At 41.6% G+C, this 22,063-nt stretch overlaps 1 protein-coding gene across 1 annotated transcript in view; it reads right to left on the bottom strand.

Moving 5' to 3' along the window:
* Positions 1-22,063, bottom strand: part of ILF2 (interleukin enhancer binding factor 2) — a 140,267-nt gene that overhangs the window by 75,558 nt on the left and 42,646 nt on the right. The window contains exons 11-12 of the mRNA XM_044079968.1: positions 18,285-18,346; positions 5,241-5,355 (exon numbers count right to left, since the gene is read on the bottom strand). Coding sequence (XP_043935903.1) covers positions 5,241-5,355; positions 18,285-18,346 — 177 coding nt within the window. The remainder of the gene's footprint in view (positions 1-5,240; positions 5,356-18,284; positions 18,347-22,063) is intronic.

Below are 22,063 nucleotides of genomic sequence, written 5' to 3'. Positions count from 1 at the left end.
ACCTTCAACGGGAACGCCATTCACGCATGTCGTAACACAGTAGACGCTTTAACTGAGAATCGAACGGCCAACGTCTAACTGTGAGGCGACAACGCTACCGCAGCACCACCACCGCAGTAGTACAGTTAACAGAATAGTACCCAGTAGTACAGTTAACAGAATAGTACCCACTGCTTATTCAAACTTTTCAGTTTTACAATGTACATGGCACCAATTGCATCAATTCTGGGTTAATGGCAAGAATCTAATCTCAACTGTGAAGTCTGGTGCCCCCCCTTCCCCATCATTAAAAAATTGGTCAATAACTGACCAGAAAGTCATGACCTGGATGCTCCATACTGTCTTGCTAGGGCATTTGAGATCTTATTTTTACCTATGCTGTAAATATGCTCGTACAGTTTCCTGTGCCTTCTCGATGTAAAATGCCAGGCAGCATGTGCACACTGCCATATAAACTTGTTTACTCTTGCAGTCAAAATTGCCTCCAATTTTATATTTCTAATCTCATTAAAAAGGACAGTCCCAACTGCCATATATTTGCAATACCTACACATTACATTCAAACATACCACACCTTGTAGTTGGAATCTTGGTTCGACTCAAAGATGAGATTACTGCCTCATCTAGACAATTTTCGGTGTCTCAGGAAGTTTCTCCTTTAGGTAGCTAAAAAATCCCAATTTTTGCAGATGAGATACGATGTTCTCTGCATCCAGGCTGTATGTAAAAATGAAGCTACAAATACTCTGCTCTTGTCTGGTTCATGTCCAAAAATTTGGGGGTAAACACCCCTATCCCTTTTCATCTGTACTTTTATTAAATCTTGAACTAGGTTAGACTGGTACCCCCTCCTCAAGAACATACCCTTCAGAAAATTACATTAATCAATAAAATCCTCATTCTTGGAAGCCATTCTTGCAGCTCTAACCAGCTGGCCCTTCAGATTTTTTCTGTGGGAAGGGGTGACAGCTGAACTGCAAGAATGAGTTTGAATACGTTTTTCCTTAAGATCTTGGCTATGTAGCACTTATTGTGAACATCTTTGATTAAGTCCACATCCAGGTACCCTATCCTGTTTTCTGCAAATACCGATGCAAACTTTAAGAAGTCAGTTGTGGAGTTTAAGTTCCTGGGCAACTAAAGCATCACCCTTTAACACCATGAAGATGTCATCCAGGTAGTGTACAGTATTGCATTTGATCCTGCCGACAAGTTACCAACACATTCCCTTTTCCAGTATGCCATTACTACGTTCGCCAGGCTAGCCCTGCATGGCTACACCTACTTTTTGTAAAAATTTGTTGTTGAATGTCACAAAACTATATGAAAGAATTATGTCAAGGAGCTCACTCACCAGTTAAATTTCATTTGGTGCTTTTTTGCTCATCATGGAGACCACCCACTCTATACCCACCTCATGTGGGATAGATCAATACAAATCCTTGACATTGGTTAAATTCAAATCTACACTGAAAGGAATTTGGTTAATACTGTTAAGGAATTTGGTTAATACTGTTAAGGAATTTGGTTAATACTGTTAAGGAATTTGGTTAATACTGTTAAGGAATTTGGTTAATACTGTTAAGGAATTTGGTTAATACTGTTAAGGAATTTGGTTAATACTGTTAAGGAAGGACGATGAATCCTTGGATATTTGGGGTTCTTGTTGCACATTTTAGAATTTTGTCTACAACTTTAGCACATGCATAGGTAATGCTGCCCCTAGTGTCCACTAAGGGTCACATTGGTGGGCTGTGGAAATGTTTATGAACCTTAGGGATTCCAGAATCCTAGGGGCTGGTATAATCATGAAATTGAAAACTTCAGCGTTAGTTCTTGATGAACATGAACATGTCATTAATGACCTAATCCTACTGTAAGTGGTATTTAATTCATTCATTGACACTTAGAATGATTAACATTGTAACGGATACTATCTATATAATCACAATTGTTCATCACTGCTAAGCCACCCCCTTTATCCGGTTGCATAATTCTTACGGGGGTCTGAAGCTGCATTTGTTTTTCTTCCAGATGTACATTTTACACCCATCTATTACCCCCCATTGTTACATCTCCCCATAACATTACACAAGTCCAATTCACACATTTGATCAAATACTAATGACAGGTGGGGGGGGGGGTTAAAGTACTGGGAATATAAAGCTGACTTTGGTGTTGCTGACTCATTAAAATGCATAAATTGAGTTTAAGATCCATTAAAATGCATAAATTGAGTTTAACAATTGTTTTAGCATCAGCTCGTGCAGAAGGTACAAACGTGTACCTCTTAGCTAGAAGTTCAACCAGGTCCGAGGGGGGTGCTGAATAATTAGAGGCTCTGATCTGAAAATTTGTTGTATTAACTGGTTGTGGCTAGTGGCGCTGTTTAGTATCAGCTATTAGTTTACTTCGTAGTGAATACGGAAGTGAAGCCCTATCACCATTTGATGGTTCACTTAAAATTCTCCAAAACGTCACTATTGGCCACTTCCTTTTCAACCCGATCACAGGGCAATTACTTGGCTTATAGTAATGTCTGTGGTTTAGGGTAAGCTTTCCCACGTTGGTACACTGTCGTGTTTAGTTTTTTTGATTTTAGTAGAGTTGATTTTACTCAAATATTGGTCAATGCTGCTGAAGGTATGCTTGTATTCCAAGTGATACATCTGGAAATCTGCCATTTTTAAATGTCACTATCCAGCATATTAGTTTCATCAGTTAAAATGTTAACAGCTTCTTGATAATGTGCACACATCAGCTCTTAAAGTTCCAAACCATATCTGTCAAAAGTTAAGTCACTGCGAAAGGCCAGTCGGAAATTGCCATAAGGAAAGGCCTTTGGGAATTTTAAGCCATAAACATTCTGGAAAATAGGCAATTTTCTAATTGAAAATCTCAATTGGACTAGTTTTTGGTAGAATAAATGCAGTCTTGTTGGCAATCAGTTCTTGCCTCAGCCGGTTGCTCCTGTGGGTTTTTGCTTGACCCCTGGTCAAACAAACTATCTACCAAAGTCAGGAGCTCCAATAAACCTCTGTTGGTTTGGCTGATTTTTAAGTAAGTTTCCTACTGTATTATAGTATCATTAAGAAACTGTGTTCACAGTAACCAGCCCACCTGTATTCATGCCTTGGTCCAACCCATTCATTACATCTGCTCTCATTCGTACAGAGGCAAATTTGACTGCCAGAGTAAACAAGTTTATATGGCAACATGCACACGCTGCCCAGCATTTCACATTGGGAAGACCCAACAGGAAACTGCAGGAGCATGTGTACGCGCATATTTACAGCATAGGTCGAAATAAGATCGAAAATGCCCTAGCAAGAGACCGTATGGAGCATCAAGGTCATAACTTTCTAGCCAGTGTTACTGAACTATTTTTGGTGATGGGAGAGGGGGACAAGACTCCGTTCAGAAAGAAATGAATTGCTATGGCAGTTGAGATTGGTTCCATCATGTGCATTTTAAATCTGAAAAGCATTTTAAATCTGAAAAGTTTGAATAGATAAACTGTGTACTGTTAGTAAGTGTGGGGCTATAGTGGTACCGTTTTTGGTATTTAAAATCAAATTTTAGTGCAACAGTAAAATGGTTGCTTGTTTGAAAAACAGTACATGGTTTAGTATTTTATTGGTATTTTAAATGCATTACTTCTGTATTTTTGAACAGCAGTGTGTTGCATTCAATTAATCTTTCACTTGTATGCGTTTATATGCATACAGACATTTTTATTAAACTTGATATTTTGTTGTTACAAACTTGGCTTTTGTGCTTGAGGGAAGGGTTCCTTTTAGAAGTGTTAACTGCCACACCCAATTTTTGGGTTGCAGACCATGTGGTGTGACAAGTGGGTTTATCTGAAACTACTGTGGATTAACAAACATCATTTTTTAGCTTAATAAATATTGCTTTTGTGGATCTAGTTCAACTCAAATGGTGTGATATAGGTCTACACAGGATTCTTTGGTGTGGATTAGGTAAGAGTAAACAGGACAGCCAAACCAAACTCTTAAAAATTACATGTCCTAGCCAAGCTAGAGTTTGGAGTGATTCCTTAAAACCTCTTGAGAGGATACAGGATATATGCAAATGATCTCTCAAGGACATCAGGTGATTCATCTATATGGCAGTTCTGAATGCCCATGAGTTTACATCTGTTAATGGACAGATCAGGCCAGTAAAGCCAAACTAGTTGTAGACGTGCACGTTTTAGTCTTATGACATGAAAAAGGAGAGGGGCAAAACCCACAACCCTCCAATGGGGCAATAAGACTTTGTACGCAAACCAGCTCTGAAAAGCAAAAGACCAAAGTAGACAGTTCTTTAAATCAGTCTAAATGCCAAGGATTAGGCATATGTACATCACATGTACCTTGTGCAGAAGACAGACACTGCATCAGCTGAATTTAAGGGCATGTGGAGCTACCCAAATTGGCAGAACTCAGAAGACAGCAGAAGTTTTGGTATGCTGCCTGGACGTTAGGCTATCCTTTGCAAGATATCCCAACAAAATTGCAACAGTGCTCTACAAGATCTTCTGGGTTTATTTCTTACACATACAAGTAAAAGTTACAAGTAAGAGTTTGAGGCTTCAGTAGGCCTGCACTATCTGGATAACTGATGTCTGGTATGAATCTTCAGGCCAAAGCAACACTTATGCACCCCCCCCAAAACAGCACCTTTACTATAATTTCACATGATACAGTGAGAATACCTCATTCCTACAGACTTAACTATGAAGTTGTTCCTACCAGTTTTTTACAGATCCAAACTTTCTTTACAACATTCAATAATTCATTTATGTTGATTAAGCTTTCAAGTTCCATTTTCTGGTACTTTACTTGGCTGCAACAGCATTAAACTTAGCAAGGCCTAGGGTCTAGGCAATTTAGTTCCAATATCCCAACTCAGAATAATTTCATTTGATGTACTCATTTTATTGCTTGCTCAGATTTAATCTCACCCAACTATAATGCAAGAATATTTAGAGACTGAAAAGCATAGCTACCATAGCAGAGGGCAAACTTCTACAGTAATGAAAAACTAATTTTAAAACAGCTTAGAACTGTACTAACTGATACAATATGCCTACACTGCCAAGGTCAGCATCTGGTCACATTATAAATCTGTTGCCAATGCTACAATAAGGCCCCATCAAACTAGCAATTGTTTAGGCCAAACAGCAATTACAATTCACTGAATACTTGAGCACTAAAGTAAAAATTAAAATTTACCTGCTGTTCTAGTGTCATGACTGTGTGCACTCTGAAATTTCCACTTTCACAAGGATCTGTGATTCCAACTGAACCCGGAAGGAAAAGTCCCGCAGCAAGAATCTGAAGACAGCGCCTGATAAGAGAGTTTGACAGTCTAAATATTTAGAAAACAATGGTATTCTATTAAATGCTCAACTTTTGTCCTCTCTCCCGAATTACTGTTCCTGCTATGAACAAATACAGCATTTAAAATATTTTACTCTCCACTACCGTACCTTACTGTGGTTTCACTTTCAAAAAATTATCTTTAGCACTTTGACAGCCAGTGTGAATGGAGATGGGAAAGGAGTCAAAAGTAGTTCAATTCAGGCTTCACAAAACTGCAATTTAGCCATACTAAAAAAGTAAAGTGTGTTCTGTGGGATTTACTGTGTTAAGTAGTTACTGAATGGCATGAAATGTTACCTTCAACTGACAGAAGAGACAGTATGCATGTAAAAAGCTATGCAGTGACAGCAGCTTTAGGAAGAAAGAGGCCTGCATGTAATTTTTTTCAGACAAGCACTGCATTGTGGGATACCTACAAGGAGACTACTTCAAGATGCCATGTGGTCAGACTCCTTTTGTATAAAAATTTAAAAATCTGTAAATAGTCCCAGAGTGGTGCAAACCCCAAACCATGAGGAAACAAACTGTGGATGCAGTTCCTTTAAGATTACACCAAGTTTTCACCAAGCTCATTCATTACCTCAACACCTTGTGTTTCAATTCAATTCCCTCTACCCAAACCAAGAATAACAGTCGTGCCTATTTTTACTAGTAACCATCAAGCATAACTACAGTTATCTGGCATCTACCAATCTCCATGGGTGCTAGCTAAGTTTACTGTTGTGTACTTTTGAAATAGTCAAATGTAGCCATCCTAGCTGCCCTCACTGTTCTACAACCGCAGGTTTTTGGTGTAAGGGGTGGCAGCTAGTATAGTGCAAAAAAAGCACAGTATGTAGACTTTCCATAAATTTGTGAAATTAAGGTGGTCAGTGTAAATTAAGGTGGTCAGTGTACTCTATCAGCATTTTCAGACAAGGTATTGAACGTTCATCCACAGTGTAAGTGAACTTTAGAAATGCAGTAACCTGATTTATATACACAAATTCCAAGATATGTATCAGCTCACATAAGAATGTCATCTGGGTAGCATACAAACACTGACAAAAACTACTTTGTGTTAATGTACATTTTCCTATTCCATCAACCAAGCTGACTGAAGGGGTCCACAGGCCAATCCCACAACACTTGAAGTACTGGCCTTCAAAACACAACTGTTATAAAGCACTACTTCCCATTACCAGAACACTACCTTTGCGTGATAATTCCATGTTTTGTTAAAAACTTGAGAACCAACTCAACACCATCTTGTGGGATGGCTGTAAATGGAGTTCACAAACAAAGCTCATTAGACTGCATTTATAAAATCCCATGAATCTTTACAAAGGTGTTACATATGCTCAACTCCTTTTAAGATGGTAATTAAATACCTCATTCTAAAACTTGAGGTACCCCCAACTATATGGTCTTACTGGTATTTTAGGTACCCAAATAGTATAAATCTAATTTCATGCATTTAGGAAAATCTCCAGGGCTAATCTGCCCTTGAATTAACATTGTATAATACATCTGTTTTGTAAGATGCATAAATTTGTTCTGGGACAATTTACTATATGCAAATATTAACTGTACATAATGAATTCATAATTCAGTCCACCCCCTTTTTCTGGTCTCACAGAAATCAAACTGCACTGTTAAGTCGATGCCTGAAGTTCCACCATACAATGAAAATTTCACAATTGCTCAAATGTTTGCACAACTGGGTGAAATGATTATATAAGCTATGTATCTGCAAATTAAAGAAATCTTAATATACATTTAAATTCAGTTCTTACATTAACCACTTTAATTTCATCTCGCTTTGATGGAAAAGAAAGCCTCTGATATGGTAACTAACAATGTTGCAGTTATTTTCAAACACTGTCAGAAAATGTCGAACATAATCTAAAGGGTGGTCCATGGAACACTTGAACAGAGTTGTGGTGGGAGATTAAGGCCAGGTGGTGCTGCTGCATTTAATGAAATGACAGCTATTACCAATTTTATAAACTGAACTAAATTAAAGTATTTTATTCAGATTATATGAATTACTAAGGTTTATTTTTAGAATTGCATTTGATGTACATATATGGTTGTGTGCACCTTTAAAAACCTAAGTGACTCACTGGGCATATAGGTCACAACTATGAAGTGTATTTTAATGTTTTATTGCTTTGAGCTTTTTCTTAAATTTAAAAGTTACTATTGGGCAGAAATCACACTAAATTTGGTGGTTTAGTTCAGTTTACAACCTTAACCACCATTTCAAACCCCACCGTCTTAAGTTAATGAAGGCATCACTGGACAGGCAGCAATTTCTTCCCCTTACTCCCACAATGGAGTTCAATCATACTTCTGAGCAGGTACATTAAAGCAGCCTAATCAGAAAGTGATCTGCTATAAGAAAATGACAGCCCAGTTTCCCCATTTGCAATGCTGCAACACTGGGGCAAGATAAAGATCCTCCCTGCTTGTTGCTACACTAGGCCATTGCCATGTTTGTGTAGCAACTAAACCAACTCCAACAATGCAGACAAACTGCACTCCATTCCAAGACTGACAAAGTAACTTAAGAATTTGCCCCAGAGAATGCTAACCCCATTCTAGGGCAAAAGATCCACTTGTCACTGTTGGTAGTACAATGAAACCATAGGCCTCAAAAGACTAATGTGGTGCAGCTAAATCAAGCCTGACAGCAATTACTACTAAAGGCCTCAGCTCCAATTCCAGTGAAACTCCCATGTGATACTTGCAAGTGTAACCAGTAACATTCTATCTTCAATTAGCACTTCCACATACAGTACTGTAGTCATTCAGGAGAGCAAGTACCTTAAGGAAATAGCTCTGTACAGAGAAAGGTTTATTAGGCAGGTTCTAGTCCAGGGTGGTATCCTCAAGGTCTGTACCTGTGATCTCTCCAACTATATGCTCACAGAAATTTAGAGACTGACCTGGCTTCCACTTACCTGGTAAAGTCCAAGTCCAGATTTTGGAGGACACTACCCCCCCTAACATGAGTTAGGGTACCATAGTCGCCATAACTGGCAATCAGCTTAATGATTGTGGCACGACAAAAATCAAGGAGTCACTTGAGACATCCAGAAGAGACTGGCCAGTGTGTCAACTTCATCCCAAGAATCTAAAAAGTCACAGAAAGGACAGAACAGCCATCCAGAACCTGGCACAGAAAAACAAGACTGAAGTCTTACAATTGACTTTCTTGGGAGAAAAAAACTGGATACAACCAAAGCCTCTAAAAATCATGCTAGTCAGTAGTCAGTTTCCACACTGAAAAGTGGAGAACTTTATAGCATCCCTGCATCTACAAGGAAAGCAAGTTTTGAAGAAGTCTATGCAGTCAGGATGAAACACCCACTTCCAAAAGGAAGTAGAAATCAGGGTTTAGATGCACTTTGGTCTCGTGCTGCTTAACATGCAGGGATAATTTGTTCTAGAGACAGCATGACTGCTAGGCGTTTGTAATGCACCCCTCAAACAGGCTTATTTTGCATATTGGAGGTTCAAATCCATTGTTTGGGTGTTAGTCATGTGAACTTAAGGTCCATCTGCCAGAAACCTTAGGAGCCTTTCTAGCTGCATATTATGCCTAAATACATTCTAAAGGAGCACTGTACACAATGGCTATTCAAGACCACTTTGGAAATTAAGTTGCAACATTGTTATCAAATGCAAGGGAGCTTGCAAACCAAGTGCAGAGATCCCAACTACTGCCATAGTGGATATATCTGCCAGTAGCATATGACTGGAGTTTTCCCCAGAGACAATGCTGCACTTTTCTGCATTTATAATTGCAGCCACTTTACACTGGTTGCAAGAACCAGCTCTTGCTAGAGCACACTTTTGGATGAAGAGGCAATGGGCACCCAACAGCCATTGGCAAATTTGGTTAAAAATAGTCAGGTCTGAGGTATGGAAGCATATAAGTACACACCAAAGAGTTCCAGTACTCTCTGGTACTGTACTGGCCATTTTCTGTAGTATCTGCCACCTTAACTGTGCAACTTTCATCCTTCAGAGTCTGGAGCCCATCTTTCCACACAAGATCTTGAAACTCATGTTCTATGCCAAAACGGGCATAGTGTGTGGAAAGCTTTGACCAGATCTAAACAAGATGTGCAGACCAAGCGATCAGTCTGCCTCTAACCTTCAAAAGAGGAAAGTTGGACGCACCCTGCCCCAACAGTTACTATGGGTCCAGTGCTATAAAATTTATCAAATTGTTGCATTCCATGGTCTTACAAAACTGCGTAGTTACAATGGTCTAGCAATTCCCTAGGATCTGTAGAAAGCCCCCCCCCCTCCCCATTTGTGCAGTTCCAAAACATACCCTGCAGCTCCATTCAAATTAATGAAGTGCAGCTGGGGTTCAACAGTATGTCTGGTGCTACTAACTCCACATCCTAGTAAAATCTTAAGGCACAGAAAGGGGTTTTGGTACACAGCTCTGTAGTGTTTGGGGGGGGGGGGGTGAAGAAAAATAAGCGTGTGGAAATTCTTATCACAGTTCTTCCCTTTGCTGCTCCAGTATTACATTAGCGATTCCCTGCCCAGGGCAGCCCAAAGTCCAGCCAGTACACCAAGTCTTGCGTTGCTTTAGGGTACACCATACACCACATTATGCTTTAGTGTAGGACAAATGTGACATCCGAATACAGCCTCAGAACTGAAAGCTCAGTCCAAGGAAAAACAAGGTAAAGTACATCTAGAAAGTAAAGGGACCAGGGAGAATACTGCAACAAAGGGAAGGACATCTGTTGCAAACCAGCTGTAGCTATGGAGTCTCCATCCAACTTGTAGTGGTTGGAAAACATGTTGGGTAACTGCCTCAATAGTATTGAAACCTGGGGGGGGGGGGAAGAGTACCACAAACCACATCTCTAGTAGGAGGCAGCTTAACAGAACAAGGCTCTTACCATGAAAGAAACTAAAATAGCTTGAGATCCAAAGAAAATAGCTTATTTGGACAGCCAATCCTAAGCACCTAGGATGAAGAGAAACCGATCAGATTTAACACTTCTCAACCAGGGGAGGGAAAGCAGTCCACCTTCCACACCAGAGGACCAGAGACTAGCACAGATTAGAAGTTTGTTCAGGGGGGGGGGGGGGACAAAGATATGAGGAGCATCCCCACTAGTGGACAATGTCCAGACATCCCTGTGAAGCATCCATTCATGAGATTGAGTTAAGGACCTGCTTAGTGAGTCTGCACAATGTTTTGACCTGAGGGAATACATACTGCCTGAAGAGGCACTCAAGCAAGATCACATACCAGGAGAGCCAACCGGCAAACATCAGATCTTGCCCCATTTGTTTACATACCACACCACTGTAGAAGAGGAACTACAAATTCTAGGCGATTAGCATGCTGAATTTCTGGAACCGCTGAAACTTCATGAGGTTTGGCAAGAGGGAGCACAAGGATGGCAGATGCCATGAAACCCAGGTTCTCAAAACTCCCTGGCTATAATGAAAGCCAGAGGAAAAAAGTGAAATATGGAGGCTCAAGGCCTTGGCAGGAATACCAGCATAGGCACCATCTGAATCCTACAACCCAGAAAACCATGGTCTTGAAAAGGAGTCAAGACTTGAAAACTTTACTGTAAACCCAGGTTCTGAAGAGATGACATTTTCCAACAGGATCTCTGGAGAGGATGCTCAAAACAGGTCATCCAAGTAGGGAAATGGTTGGATCCCTGAAGCCTGCAAAAAAGCAATCACAGGAGCAAGTCATTTGGTGAACACCCTTGGGGCAGTAGAAAGGCCAAAGAGCAAAGCAGAGAAACTTCTAAAAGGGGATGGCTCATAATACAGGCCACGGTGGTGCAGCGGTTAGTGTCGCCTCACAGCAAGAGGTTCTCCGGTTAGATTCTCAGCTGGGGTGCCTGTGTGGAATCTGCATGTCCTCCCTGTGGTCACGTTGGTTTCCTCCGGGTGCTCCGATTTCCTCCCACATCCCAAAGACATGCTGTAGGTGGATTGGACACTAAATTGGCCCTAGGTGTGAATGCGTGCCCCTTCTGTGGAAGGGTGGGCACCAGGCTGGCAACTCGACACAAACAGCAGACAGGTGATCTGCTGTGGCAACCCCTAACCAGGAAAAGCTGAAGGAAGAATCCTTGAGATCCAGAGGCACCGCACAAGCCTGAGGAAGCAAGAGTGTGAACAAAGTCTGAAGGGATATTAAAAACTTTGGTACCTTCAGAAAAAGGTTTAGATTAGCAAGGTCTAATTAAATCTCCAAGTAACCTCCCTTCTGGGGGGGGGGGGGTTGTTAGAGGGGGTTGAAAACCTATAAAGGTGAAGGGATTTCCACACCATGAAATACCCTGGCAAATATAGAACCCAAGAATCCAGAGTAGTCTGAAGCCAAAACAGGAGAGAAGCAGAGAAACAAGTGGCTAAAAGAATAAGACTGTCAAAACATTATTTGGAAAGACTTCTGTGGCACTGAAGCTGAAAAGCCTTAACAGAACAGCCAGCTTGCCACCCCCCCCCCCAATAGGGTGGTAGTTTGCCTACAAACAAAGGCTGGCTTATTTGGGTAGCTTCTCTGAAACTTGGGACAGGAAAAACGAGAGTTCCTGCAAAACCTCTTATCCTGAAAGGGACTTGCAGCAGCTTCACCAAACTAGTGTTAAACAGGTGCCTCAGCTTAACTGTAATATCAGGTCTCATCTGCTGCACAACTACACTTGATGGAATGAGCCACTTGACAGGAAGTCCATCAGGGAAAGATAAGAAGTTTTACCCTCAGTCTGTAAGATTAGATAACCTGACAAAGCCTGGGATAGGACAGCCAACACATACATGGACATATGGGCCTAATCGCCCTAAAAGCAAATGTGTAAATTCTTACCTAGCCTATGGTTGTCATTTAGCACAAGGCAGTAATTTGGGCAAAAGCAACAATTGAGAGGGTTTCAGAGGCTACAGAGGGGTCAGCAGCAGGACACTTCTACAAAAAGTCCTCAAGCACCCTATAAATCAGTGAGGTTTTAGGGGCAGGGAACAGAGGAACAAAAGGTCTAGGAAATTCATAACAAGGTACTGCAAGTTGCTGCAGATGGAATCTCAGAAACCAAAGCAATATCCCATTTAAGGAACTCCCATCATCCTGGAAAATGCACCCCCCCCCCCCAAGGGAGGAGCAGGACTGATGGTTTACTCTTCCTCAAACCCATAGTCCAAAGAAGATATCCAAGAGTAAGCTAGAATTCATCTGAAGTACTCAGAAATCCTGTTCACTGGGTGTTTTAAGGAGAGTAGAGAACCAATGGGAGCAGGAACAATAGCCTTAGATCAATGCCAAATCACTAAACAGTGAAAGCCTGCCACTCTATGGATCCTTCACGCCAGGAGAAAGGTTGAGGTACCCCTAGGCCCCACGGCATCCACCACGGGTCCCCTAAATGTCCATCTGCAAAGCCTCCCATCAGGCATGCTTACTGCCATGCCAGATCCACACTAGCCTCAAACCCAGTCAAGGAAAGTAATCAGACTGTGCCAGATGAACCTCCGGGTATTCACTCACCTTGGGAGAGACATCTGGAGGCTTAACACCTGAAGATTCTGGACTGGCATCTTGGCCTTCCCCAATGGCTGCCCCCTAAACCAGAGATTCTCAAGATGCAATGCTAAAGAAGTCTACTACACAAGTTTGACAAAAGCCTTAATAGTTGGAACAAGACTTGTGCGAGGTGTCAAGGCAGACGCTTTGTGGCAGTCCTTAGGTGGGGGAAATCTGTCCAACACGGGCATTCATCCTTCTTGGATGACATGAAACCCCACAAGCAACAAAGTAAAATGAAACCCCAATGGGGTACTTACCTGCAATGACTCACTGAACCAGCAACAGAACATAAGCTTTCAAAAGATTGCATTTAGACTGGCAGCAAAAAAGCTGAGGATACGTTAAGATGTCATTTATACCCTACACAAACCACACGTGTGACATACAGTGTACCTTAAAGCAACATAAGCCTTTGGTATACCAGAGTGGGCTGCCCCAAGTAGGGAATCCCCATGTAATTAATACTGCAACAGTATAATGGAAGGACATCTTTAATTTTACTCTAGAAAGTCAGTGAACAAGTCTGTGCAGGTCATGTCCAAGGTCAGAATGTAAAGCCATTCTGGATCAATTTTGAAAGCTGCAACCCATTATCTGAGTTTCCCCTAGTATAACTAATTGGAGTTCGGGACTAATTGATAGTTCGGGCTTCTGATGCAAACTGTGGTTCAGGTTCATGTTCAGTCTTACGGGTCAATAAATTCCTTACTGAACTTACGTTTTTCATGTAAATTCTTGGTGATACAAAAGGAAGTTTAAAACAGTGCATTTGTTTCTAATGGATGCTACACTACATACTCATCTCAACTACTTCCACAAAAAGTAGCAAAAGTTTAATGGGAAGAGATACTGCAAGTAAAACTTGAATAGCTCACAGAATAAGTTTGCATGCTTAAAATCCACAAAAGTTTAATGGGAATAGAGATACTGCAAGTAAAACTTGAATAGCTCACAGAATAAGTTTGCATGCTTAAAATCCACAAATTCATAAGCATTTACCACTGTGTGGGTAGTGGCTTTAAGGAATGTTAGACTTGTGGTCAGAACTCTGGGCTATCTTAGAACCAGGATTTGGGCATTGAGTGGGTAGTTCTAAGATGTAATCATTTACTAGGTGTAGGAGCCTTTGTGCGTGTCCAACATTAGCTAGCGGTAAAAAGCATTTTGATAAATGGTAGTTCCACTCCTAGACAAACCAGCAAGTTTGTCATCTCCAGTGCGAGACTGAGCAACCCTAGTGACAAATACAGATACTAGAAAACACAGCTTATACCCTTGTCCATCACAATGAGCATGTGTGCACCTGACAAGTATTTCTACTCAGAGCTTGGGGAAATAGGCAGCTTACAATATACAGACTGAAGTTACTCAACAGGATGGGGATACTGTTGAATAACTTTATCCTTGTACATCTAGATGGTTTGGTTAAAACGTAATATCCCTTCCAAAACACAGCTCGCTAGTGTCGATTTTCACGAATAACCTGAAAGCACCGTCTGTCCAAGCGAGTCCAGAGCTGCATAGTAAGCCAATGAAGCAAAAGAAACCAAAACCTAGACCCTTATGTATGCAAGAGTAGCTCATTAACTGAGCCTTAACCTTCTGCCCCAACTGCCAGACTGAATCATGGCGTATGTGAGTACATGTACAGGTGCTGCCCACTTAAGATTATGCAAAGTGCAGGTAAGCAATTACTAAAATCAGTTTCTTAGTTGAGAGTTCTCACATCATGTACAAGGCTCAACTACAAATCAAAAAGCACTAAGGGATTATTTATGCTAATGATTGTTCAAAGTTAATCTGGAAGGCTGTTTACACAAGTGTATTTTTTAAATGTAAGCAAAGGGAAAGATATTGCTGAACAGGTAGGGGATGTGTGAATAACAATTTATTGCAAGTTATAAACAGACACGTTCGGAGTACCTGATTTTTGACCTCATTCACCAAGGAATACTTTACTTGTGGAAAAACTATCTTTGAGAATTGTGTAGGAGATTCTGATGTCAGCACCTCTTCTACAGACCTTCTCGAAACAAGAATACAGGGGTAAAGGGTCAAGTGCGGCTACCCTTCAACTTGCAGAAGGCGATGGCTGGTGCCAAATATTTCAAAGGACCATCAGCACAGTGAATAGCACCAGGGGCAAGGAGGCAAGACTCCATTTTTAGCTGGGAGCAGTTATGAGCCTTGAGCATGTCACCTCTGGTTGACACAGGCAGGACTCCACAGGGTAAGCATCTTGAATTTAGAGGCCTTCAGGAAGGTGTAAAGCATTGACAGGTTCAAGCAAGTCTCCTTTCTGCAGACCTAGAAGAGGCAGGAATAGAATCAATTGCCCAGGTGCAGACCTGAAATAATGGAATGAGAAAAGATAAGACACTCGGGTCTTTCCAAGCACTAAAAATCGACAGGGTCCCTTGCTAATTGAGCTGGGGATGAGACCCGGTACTCAAAATGGCCTTACTGGCGACTCCTTGGCAAGGGAGATCTGCAGAGATGCCATCTTTTCATGAATTTCCCCTTCTTGAAGCCTGGGGTTTTTTTTTTTTTTTTTACACTTCCTGTAGAGGCCAGATTTGGAAAGGCAGAAATTCCTCCCACCTGATCAGAGTAGACATTCTAGCCTTTATTCATTTCACCCTTTCATCTGTTATGGGGTGAGGGTGGGGCTCAAGCTTCAGCAGCAGAGTAATTTTCCACAGAAAAGCATTAAACTGGGCTTGGGCACTTTAATACAGGCTAAAGCCATAAACAGGCATGTAAAATTAGAACCAGAAGCAACAGCCCCAGATGTAAAATGTAGTTAACATTGCTGTGGATAAACCATCTGGCTACATGGGTGGCAATTTTATAACAAAAGTTTGGAGCTAAAGGTCTGCTTGACATTTAAAAGGCCAAATAAGAATTTTTACACAAGCCTGACATGTCATCCAAGTTGTAAATCTTTACTAAACTGTGACATGCACATTTTAGAAGCTTCCTTACCCTATTTTTAAAAGGGAAATTCCTGAAGAAATGAGCATCTCAAACTTGTTTTGGCAGGGTGGGGTAAATTGGGGGAATCTCTTCAGACTAGTACAACAGCTTTTGGAGGAACAATTAATCTGCAGAAGGGTCCATTTTTAAATGTTCACAGGGGAATAAGGGGGCTGTAGGCAAATGGTCAGACAATAGTATCTGCAAGGCTTTAAGCAGGCCTTGAGCTGGACTGCTACCTTAAGTGACAAGGACTGAAGAGCTGAGTGGGGTAGTTGCATCTATGCCAACTCTGCCCACCCTAGATCATGCAAAGAACTTGTGCACAACACTAGGCCATAAAGACATGCTCTGGTCCTCCACCATGCCTCAATGAAGACACTTCAGATTCCAATGGGGAAGGGCAACAGATCTGCACCTGTCTTTTTGACTGGTTTATCCTGCTTTCTTTGCCATAAGGGAGGAAGAGCCAACAGAAAGACCCAAGACCGGTATGAACAGTTTCTAGAAAATAACCTTTGTAGACATTTGGCTTTAAAGTAGAACATGTACTCATAGGAGGTATCCAAGTTCCTTCATTCCAGTGGGACCTGCTGAGAGCCAAAGATGTGGCGACCTATTGAGGATACTCCACCAGGAGGCTGACATCCATCTCAGGATTGGCATCCTTTTGATAAGCGTCTCAACTCAAGTTCTGTTTTGGCACACTGTACATTCAGCAACACAAAAGAAAGAAATGAAGACTGTGCAGGCAATTTCCCTTTATACCCATTAACTGAAAATTGGAGGGAAGGGGATATCAGCCAAGAAGGAAGGATGTTCAGCTCAGAGTCTGTCCATACATCAGCCCTTGGGCTGTAGCAGAGCTGTGTAATTCGAAGGCCCACATTAAAACATTGCCATTAAAACAAGACTTCATTCCTCTACAGAATGACATTTCGCAGGACCAAGGGTCCAAACCACTGGCTGGCCAGCACATGCTGGTAAATGCAATAATTTAATCAGGGAAAACATTCCCAAGACTATGGAAAAGCAGTACCAACTAGCTGTACCCAATCATCCCCTAGACTAGTGTCAGTAAAACCACAGCTGAAGCTACTTCAGCTCAAAAGGTTAGATTACAATCCAATGAAGCTTCTACTGGATGGCAAGTAAACTGTCACTGCAGAAAATTTGAAATACCTTCCTAAAGGCAATTTTCAGTTGCTAGAAAGAACACTCATGCCATCCAAGTATAGTCTGACCAGCTGGACCACCTACATTTTTTGCTCCAACTAGATGTGGTTAACCAGCAGCAAGCAAAAACAGTGCAAGGAACTTTAGGGTGGTAAAGATGGGGGAAGGGGTAAATCTGGCGGGTAACAGCAAAAACAAAGGAGTGGTCAGACCAGGACCCCCCAGGCCAAATGGTCCCTTGTATGGAGCTAGCCAAGTAAAAGCAGAGCGGCAGAGAAAGTAAATACAACCCCCCTGCACAATTCTGCAGAACTCTGTACCCAGGTCAGCAAGTAGAGACTCACACCTGCCCATGTGACTTCTTGAACAAGATTAAAGGGAAGCCCTCGACATTAAAACTAGCTGCAGATTTTACAAGCAACTGTCTACTTCGACTAGCTAGGGGGCATGTTAACCAGCTCAGCTGGCACTCGTCTGGAGTTCCACCGGGTGCCCCAACTTTTGGGGTGGGGAATACATTTTTGCCCGATTGCATCTGTTTAAAGTGGATGAAGGTGTGCCAAAGTGCACACAGTAGCATAATCACTGTTGAACAGATCACCATTGTACACAGTAAGACCACTTCATTACATGTATGCTTTGGACATATGCAGCGGATAAAGGCTTAATCCCGGAGAAACTCCAATCCTTACAGAAAGGAAGATTTCACACCGTCTTGTTCATACCAAACCTTAAGGTGGAGCCTTGGTCTCTTTCCCCGGGGGAAAAAATGGTACTATGAAGCAGCCAGGGTACAGGTTCAGTGGAACAGCTAGTCCAAAAGAACAAGATGAAAATATAAAGTGAGAGGTCAAATGCAAAATACCTATGGTTTCCCCATGAGTAAAGATGGTGTTAAATGGATCAAAATGATCAAGGTAGGTCACAAGTTTATTCACTATGTCTTGATGTACACAAGCTAAGCATTCCTTTAAAAGGTGTGCACTGAGAGTCTTCAGTAATTTAGACTGCAAAAATATGAATCTTCCACAAACCTTCAGAGACACAAGAAAGCAAAGTGCATGTACAAGTTACACACTTCACATCAAATGTTGGTCCTGTTGCTGTGCAGCAAGTACACCTACCCAGACTTTCAAACATTTGTTTGTTCAACAAGTTGGAAAAATGCTTACCTGTAGGCAACATTCAGGGACAGAGGCTGCCTGGATGGGTTATTCATTACTGCATAATGACCCTGCATGTCAAGAAAAAAAAAAAAAAGGGGGAGACATTTAAAAAACTTATGTAATGACAGGGATACAAAATTTGTGATTAGATTGGTTTGGTTTGCCAGGTTAAAACAGCTGTGACCTCACCTTAACCACAAAAGGTGATCCAGAAAGCAAAGCCAAAAAGCTTTTGGTTATCAAAACCCTGAGGATTACATTTCATAATTTAACTAAACCTTGACACTACAGCCACAAGTCTACTGCTACCAGAAATGCCAATGTTCAAAAGGGCAATGCCAGTTACAAAAATTGCACAAACATTTCAACTGTTGAGTCGCAGTCATTTCAGTTCCACAAACTACTCATTTTAAATAGGAGTCAAGTCACCACAAGCGAACAGAATATCATTATGGATTAAGGACTAGCAAGCAAAATGGAGTCCATTTACACAGAATCAGACATGGGCTAAGTGCACAAGTACCCAGAATATAAAATAGGCCAGCACCAAAGATTGCTTTATATTGCTCATGCACTGATTACACGTTGTTTACTGTATTAGCTAATCTAGCTTGGTTTTGACAGGTCCTTGTGTGGGACAATACTGAAATCAGAAGTTGGCAGTTTTCTACAAAGCCTAGAGCTCATGTTTAGTGCCAGAAAGCAGCTCTCCCCAGTGCAACAGATGCTGCACAAATGCAGCTGTCCCAGGAACTGTTCCCGTACACCCACAGAAGCATTGCTGAACAGTTACTCTTTGGTCATAGGAATTGGCTGCAAGCACATCTATATTGGCTGCAAGCACAACATCTATACTTTAAACACCACTGTCATCCTCTGATCTCATTTGGGACACTTCCTCCACAGGTGCTTCGAACCTCCCAAAGTGTAATGGAAGTGTCCCAAAATTAGTTGATCTAGAAAAGTACTTTAACTCATAACTCATTACAGCAGAGTGATGCCTCCAGGTGCATCTGCAATCAACTCCTACAGACGCCTCTAGATCAGAAACACTGCTTGTTCATATTACTATCAATTCCAAAACCAAGCTACGTACAAGGTTAAGATTTCATCTTAAAGCTTACACAATGGCAAACTACTGCATTAATATTTGAGCTTGTCCAGTGCAGATTAGATGAAACTTTTATATTTATAGTTCACTGAATAGTGTTAATAGTACTGCATTTACCCTAACTTAATGAAAACTGAGCTCCGTTCTCTCCCTATCTGCAGATAGTTTTCCACACCCTACCTGTTCTTGTGGTATTCATCTTGGTGGCTTTGGAAATTACCACCCCTCCTGTAAATTGTTTTGAACACTCCTCCTGGGCCCTGGGCCCATCTCATTTGCTCACTCAACTGAGCAGTGAGATCATATTTTGATTTCAGACCCTCCTACCATTCCCATCTGTTCAGCTCCATCCTATTCTAGTCTCATTCGCTCATCCTGCCTGAGAACATTTGAGTAGGCATACCCACTTAGGCCCCAAACTTGTCTGAAGACTGCTGGAAAAGGGCTCAGTTCTGAGATTTTACCAGTTAATTGGGTAATTTGTTCAAATTAGTTTTCTATTGTTATATAAAACAATTTGCACTTTACCTGGTTTTACTGCGCATTTCTTCCTACTTCCTTATTTTGCTTTTGCCTCTTAAAAGTACTCAATTGGGTTTATTCTGCTGCATTTATTACTGCTTGGTAGTAGCCTGATTAAAATGCAACTTATTCCAAGCCTTTTGGTTTAAGCACTTGGGCTTCAAACCAGCTGTTTTATATTAAGGTTTGTGGACTGCATTGTTATGGCAGGACAGGTAGCTTACATCCCAAGTTGGGAATTTCTGATAGAATAACGGAGCCTTCAAAGCGCATTTATTTTACATTGTTTGTAGTCTGCCCTCTTGAGAGGAGAGGATAGATACTGCCCATCCGAGCTGGGAATTTCTGGTTAAAGGCATACTGTGCCTGTTTATTTGACCCGTTTTCTGAAATTTGTACCCCTCGTTTGCTGCAGCCCAGAAGTTAATTAGCCATTTTGGGCTAATTTAGCTTTCATTTCCCTGCTATAAAAGCTACATGTGTGGTTTTGCACTGGGGAGTGCCGGATAGCTAGGGTTAAACTATTCCTGGCTCCACAAAGTTTGCTCTTCAAATTTTCCCTTGAACTAGACAAACTTTCAACTTAAGCACTCAAACAATTCATCACAGCCTAGCACTTGCTCAAAACCCCTATAGCAAGCACTAATTAACCCTAGCACTAGACCCTCTATTGTCCAGAAGTACAAGGCTTAGTCTACCAGCTAATCAGTAAAAAGCTTACTTTACCTATTCAGGCATGTCCAAACGGTAGTTTCAAGTGTACTCGAGTCCACCTGGTAAATCTAGGCATTTTGAGGCAACTGCCCGATTGCATCTGCCTCATGTACACAGACAACCCTCCTACCACTAAACACCAACATATGCGAAAGATGCAATTACAGTCACGTCCATGTTGCTGTGAATAACCAGAGATGTACCTCGCTGGACTACATGGAGACATGGAAGAGCTCAGATCATGTAGCCCAGGCCTGTACGACAGTAGCATCCTATCCCAAGAATGATGCCACAGTATAAAGAAATTTCAATAACTGGCCAAGTTTCTGGTGTCAAAAGGGATCCAGTACCTGTCCACCTGGGATGACATGCTCAATAAGCAATTACTTTGAGATGGCTTGCACCAGTCACCCTTATGCTTTTGAATACTGGTAAAGGCTTTTGCAACACCCAGTGCCTTTTTAGAGAAAAAGACAAACCCACCATATAGCACAAGTAACCAAAAACTGAGGGTAATACTACTCTACCTCAAAACTTAAGCACTCCTCAGTATGGAGAACATTGATATCTGTGCAGTAACAGAAACCTTGTTTAAGGCTCCAGAGAGCACCCCAGCACTACCAGGTTATAACTCAGCCTACCTTTTGGCCACAGAACCCGGACTGAAACAAAAGGTGGGGGTGTACCCATATTAAAGGACACCCACACCTCCAGGTTAGTGGCACAGCACAATGCCTCAGATCCATGTGCAACAAAACTGCAATTCAAATTGCAGCTTGCTACAGATCACCCACCAGGACCCCCATTCCGTGTTTCTGGACACAGACATCACCCAATATTAGGGAGTTTAGTAGGACCTTCATATTTTCCAATTACCCAAACAGTAACTGGGAGAACTACTCAAGTACCAACTCCCTTGCCCAATGCTTCCTAGAATTTATAAACTCAACACCCTGGATCAACTGGTCACCCACACCAGAGGTAACATTGGACCTTGTCATCAACATGGGCGACTGGTGTTCTACATCAAAGGTTAAACCCTCGCTGGTTAGATCAGACCATAGACTACACTATGGATATCCACATTCCGCCCCCACCCCAATCAAGGAAACAGTGAAAAAACTTTTCAAACACGCCAACTTCACATTAAAAGACTAAGCTGGAAAGGTTCACAGCCCCCATGCTAAAGGGAAACGCTGTCCAAGCTGCTGAATCCTTACAAAGGCATTCTATGTGCACCTGCAAGAATGCATGATTGTGCTATCCCAAGCAAACCCAAGACTCCAAGAAAAGGAAACCAGTCTAGTGGACCCCTGCCATAAACAAGCTATACAATAGGAGGAAATAGTTAAGTAAAATCCCAAAGAGATCCCTGATCAGCAAGAAACTACGATCCCTCAAAATCATCCAAGGCTAGCCTAGACAGAAAAATTGCCAA

This window comes from Protopterus annectens, chromosome 8.part0, assembly GCF_019279795.1.
Source record: "Protopterus annectens isolate FY-2018-M chromosome 8.part0, PAN1.0, whole genome shotgun sequence".
NCBI lineage: Eukaryota > Metazoa > Chordata > Ceratodontiformes > Protopteridae > Protopterus > Protopterus annectens.
The sequence above is the reverse complement of the archived record's forward strand: the minus strand, read 5'-3'. Positions and strand labels throughout refer to the sequence as shown.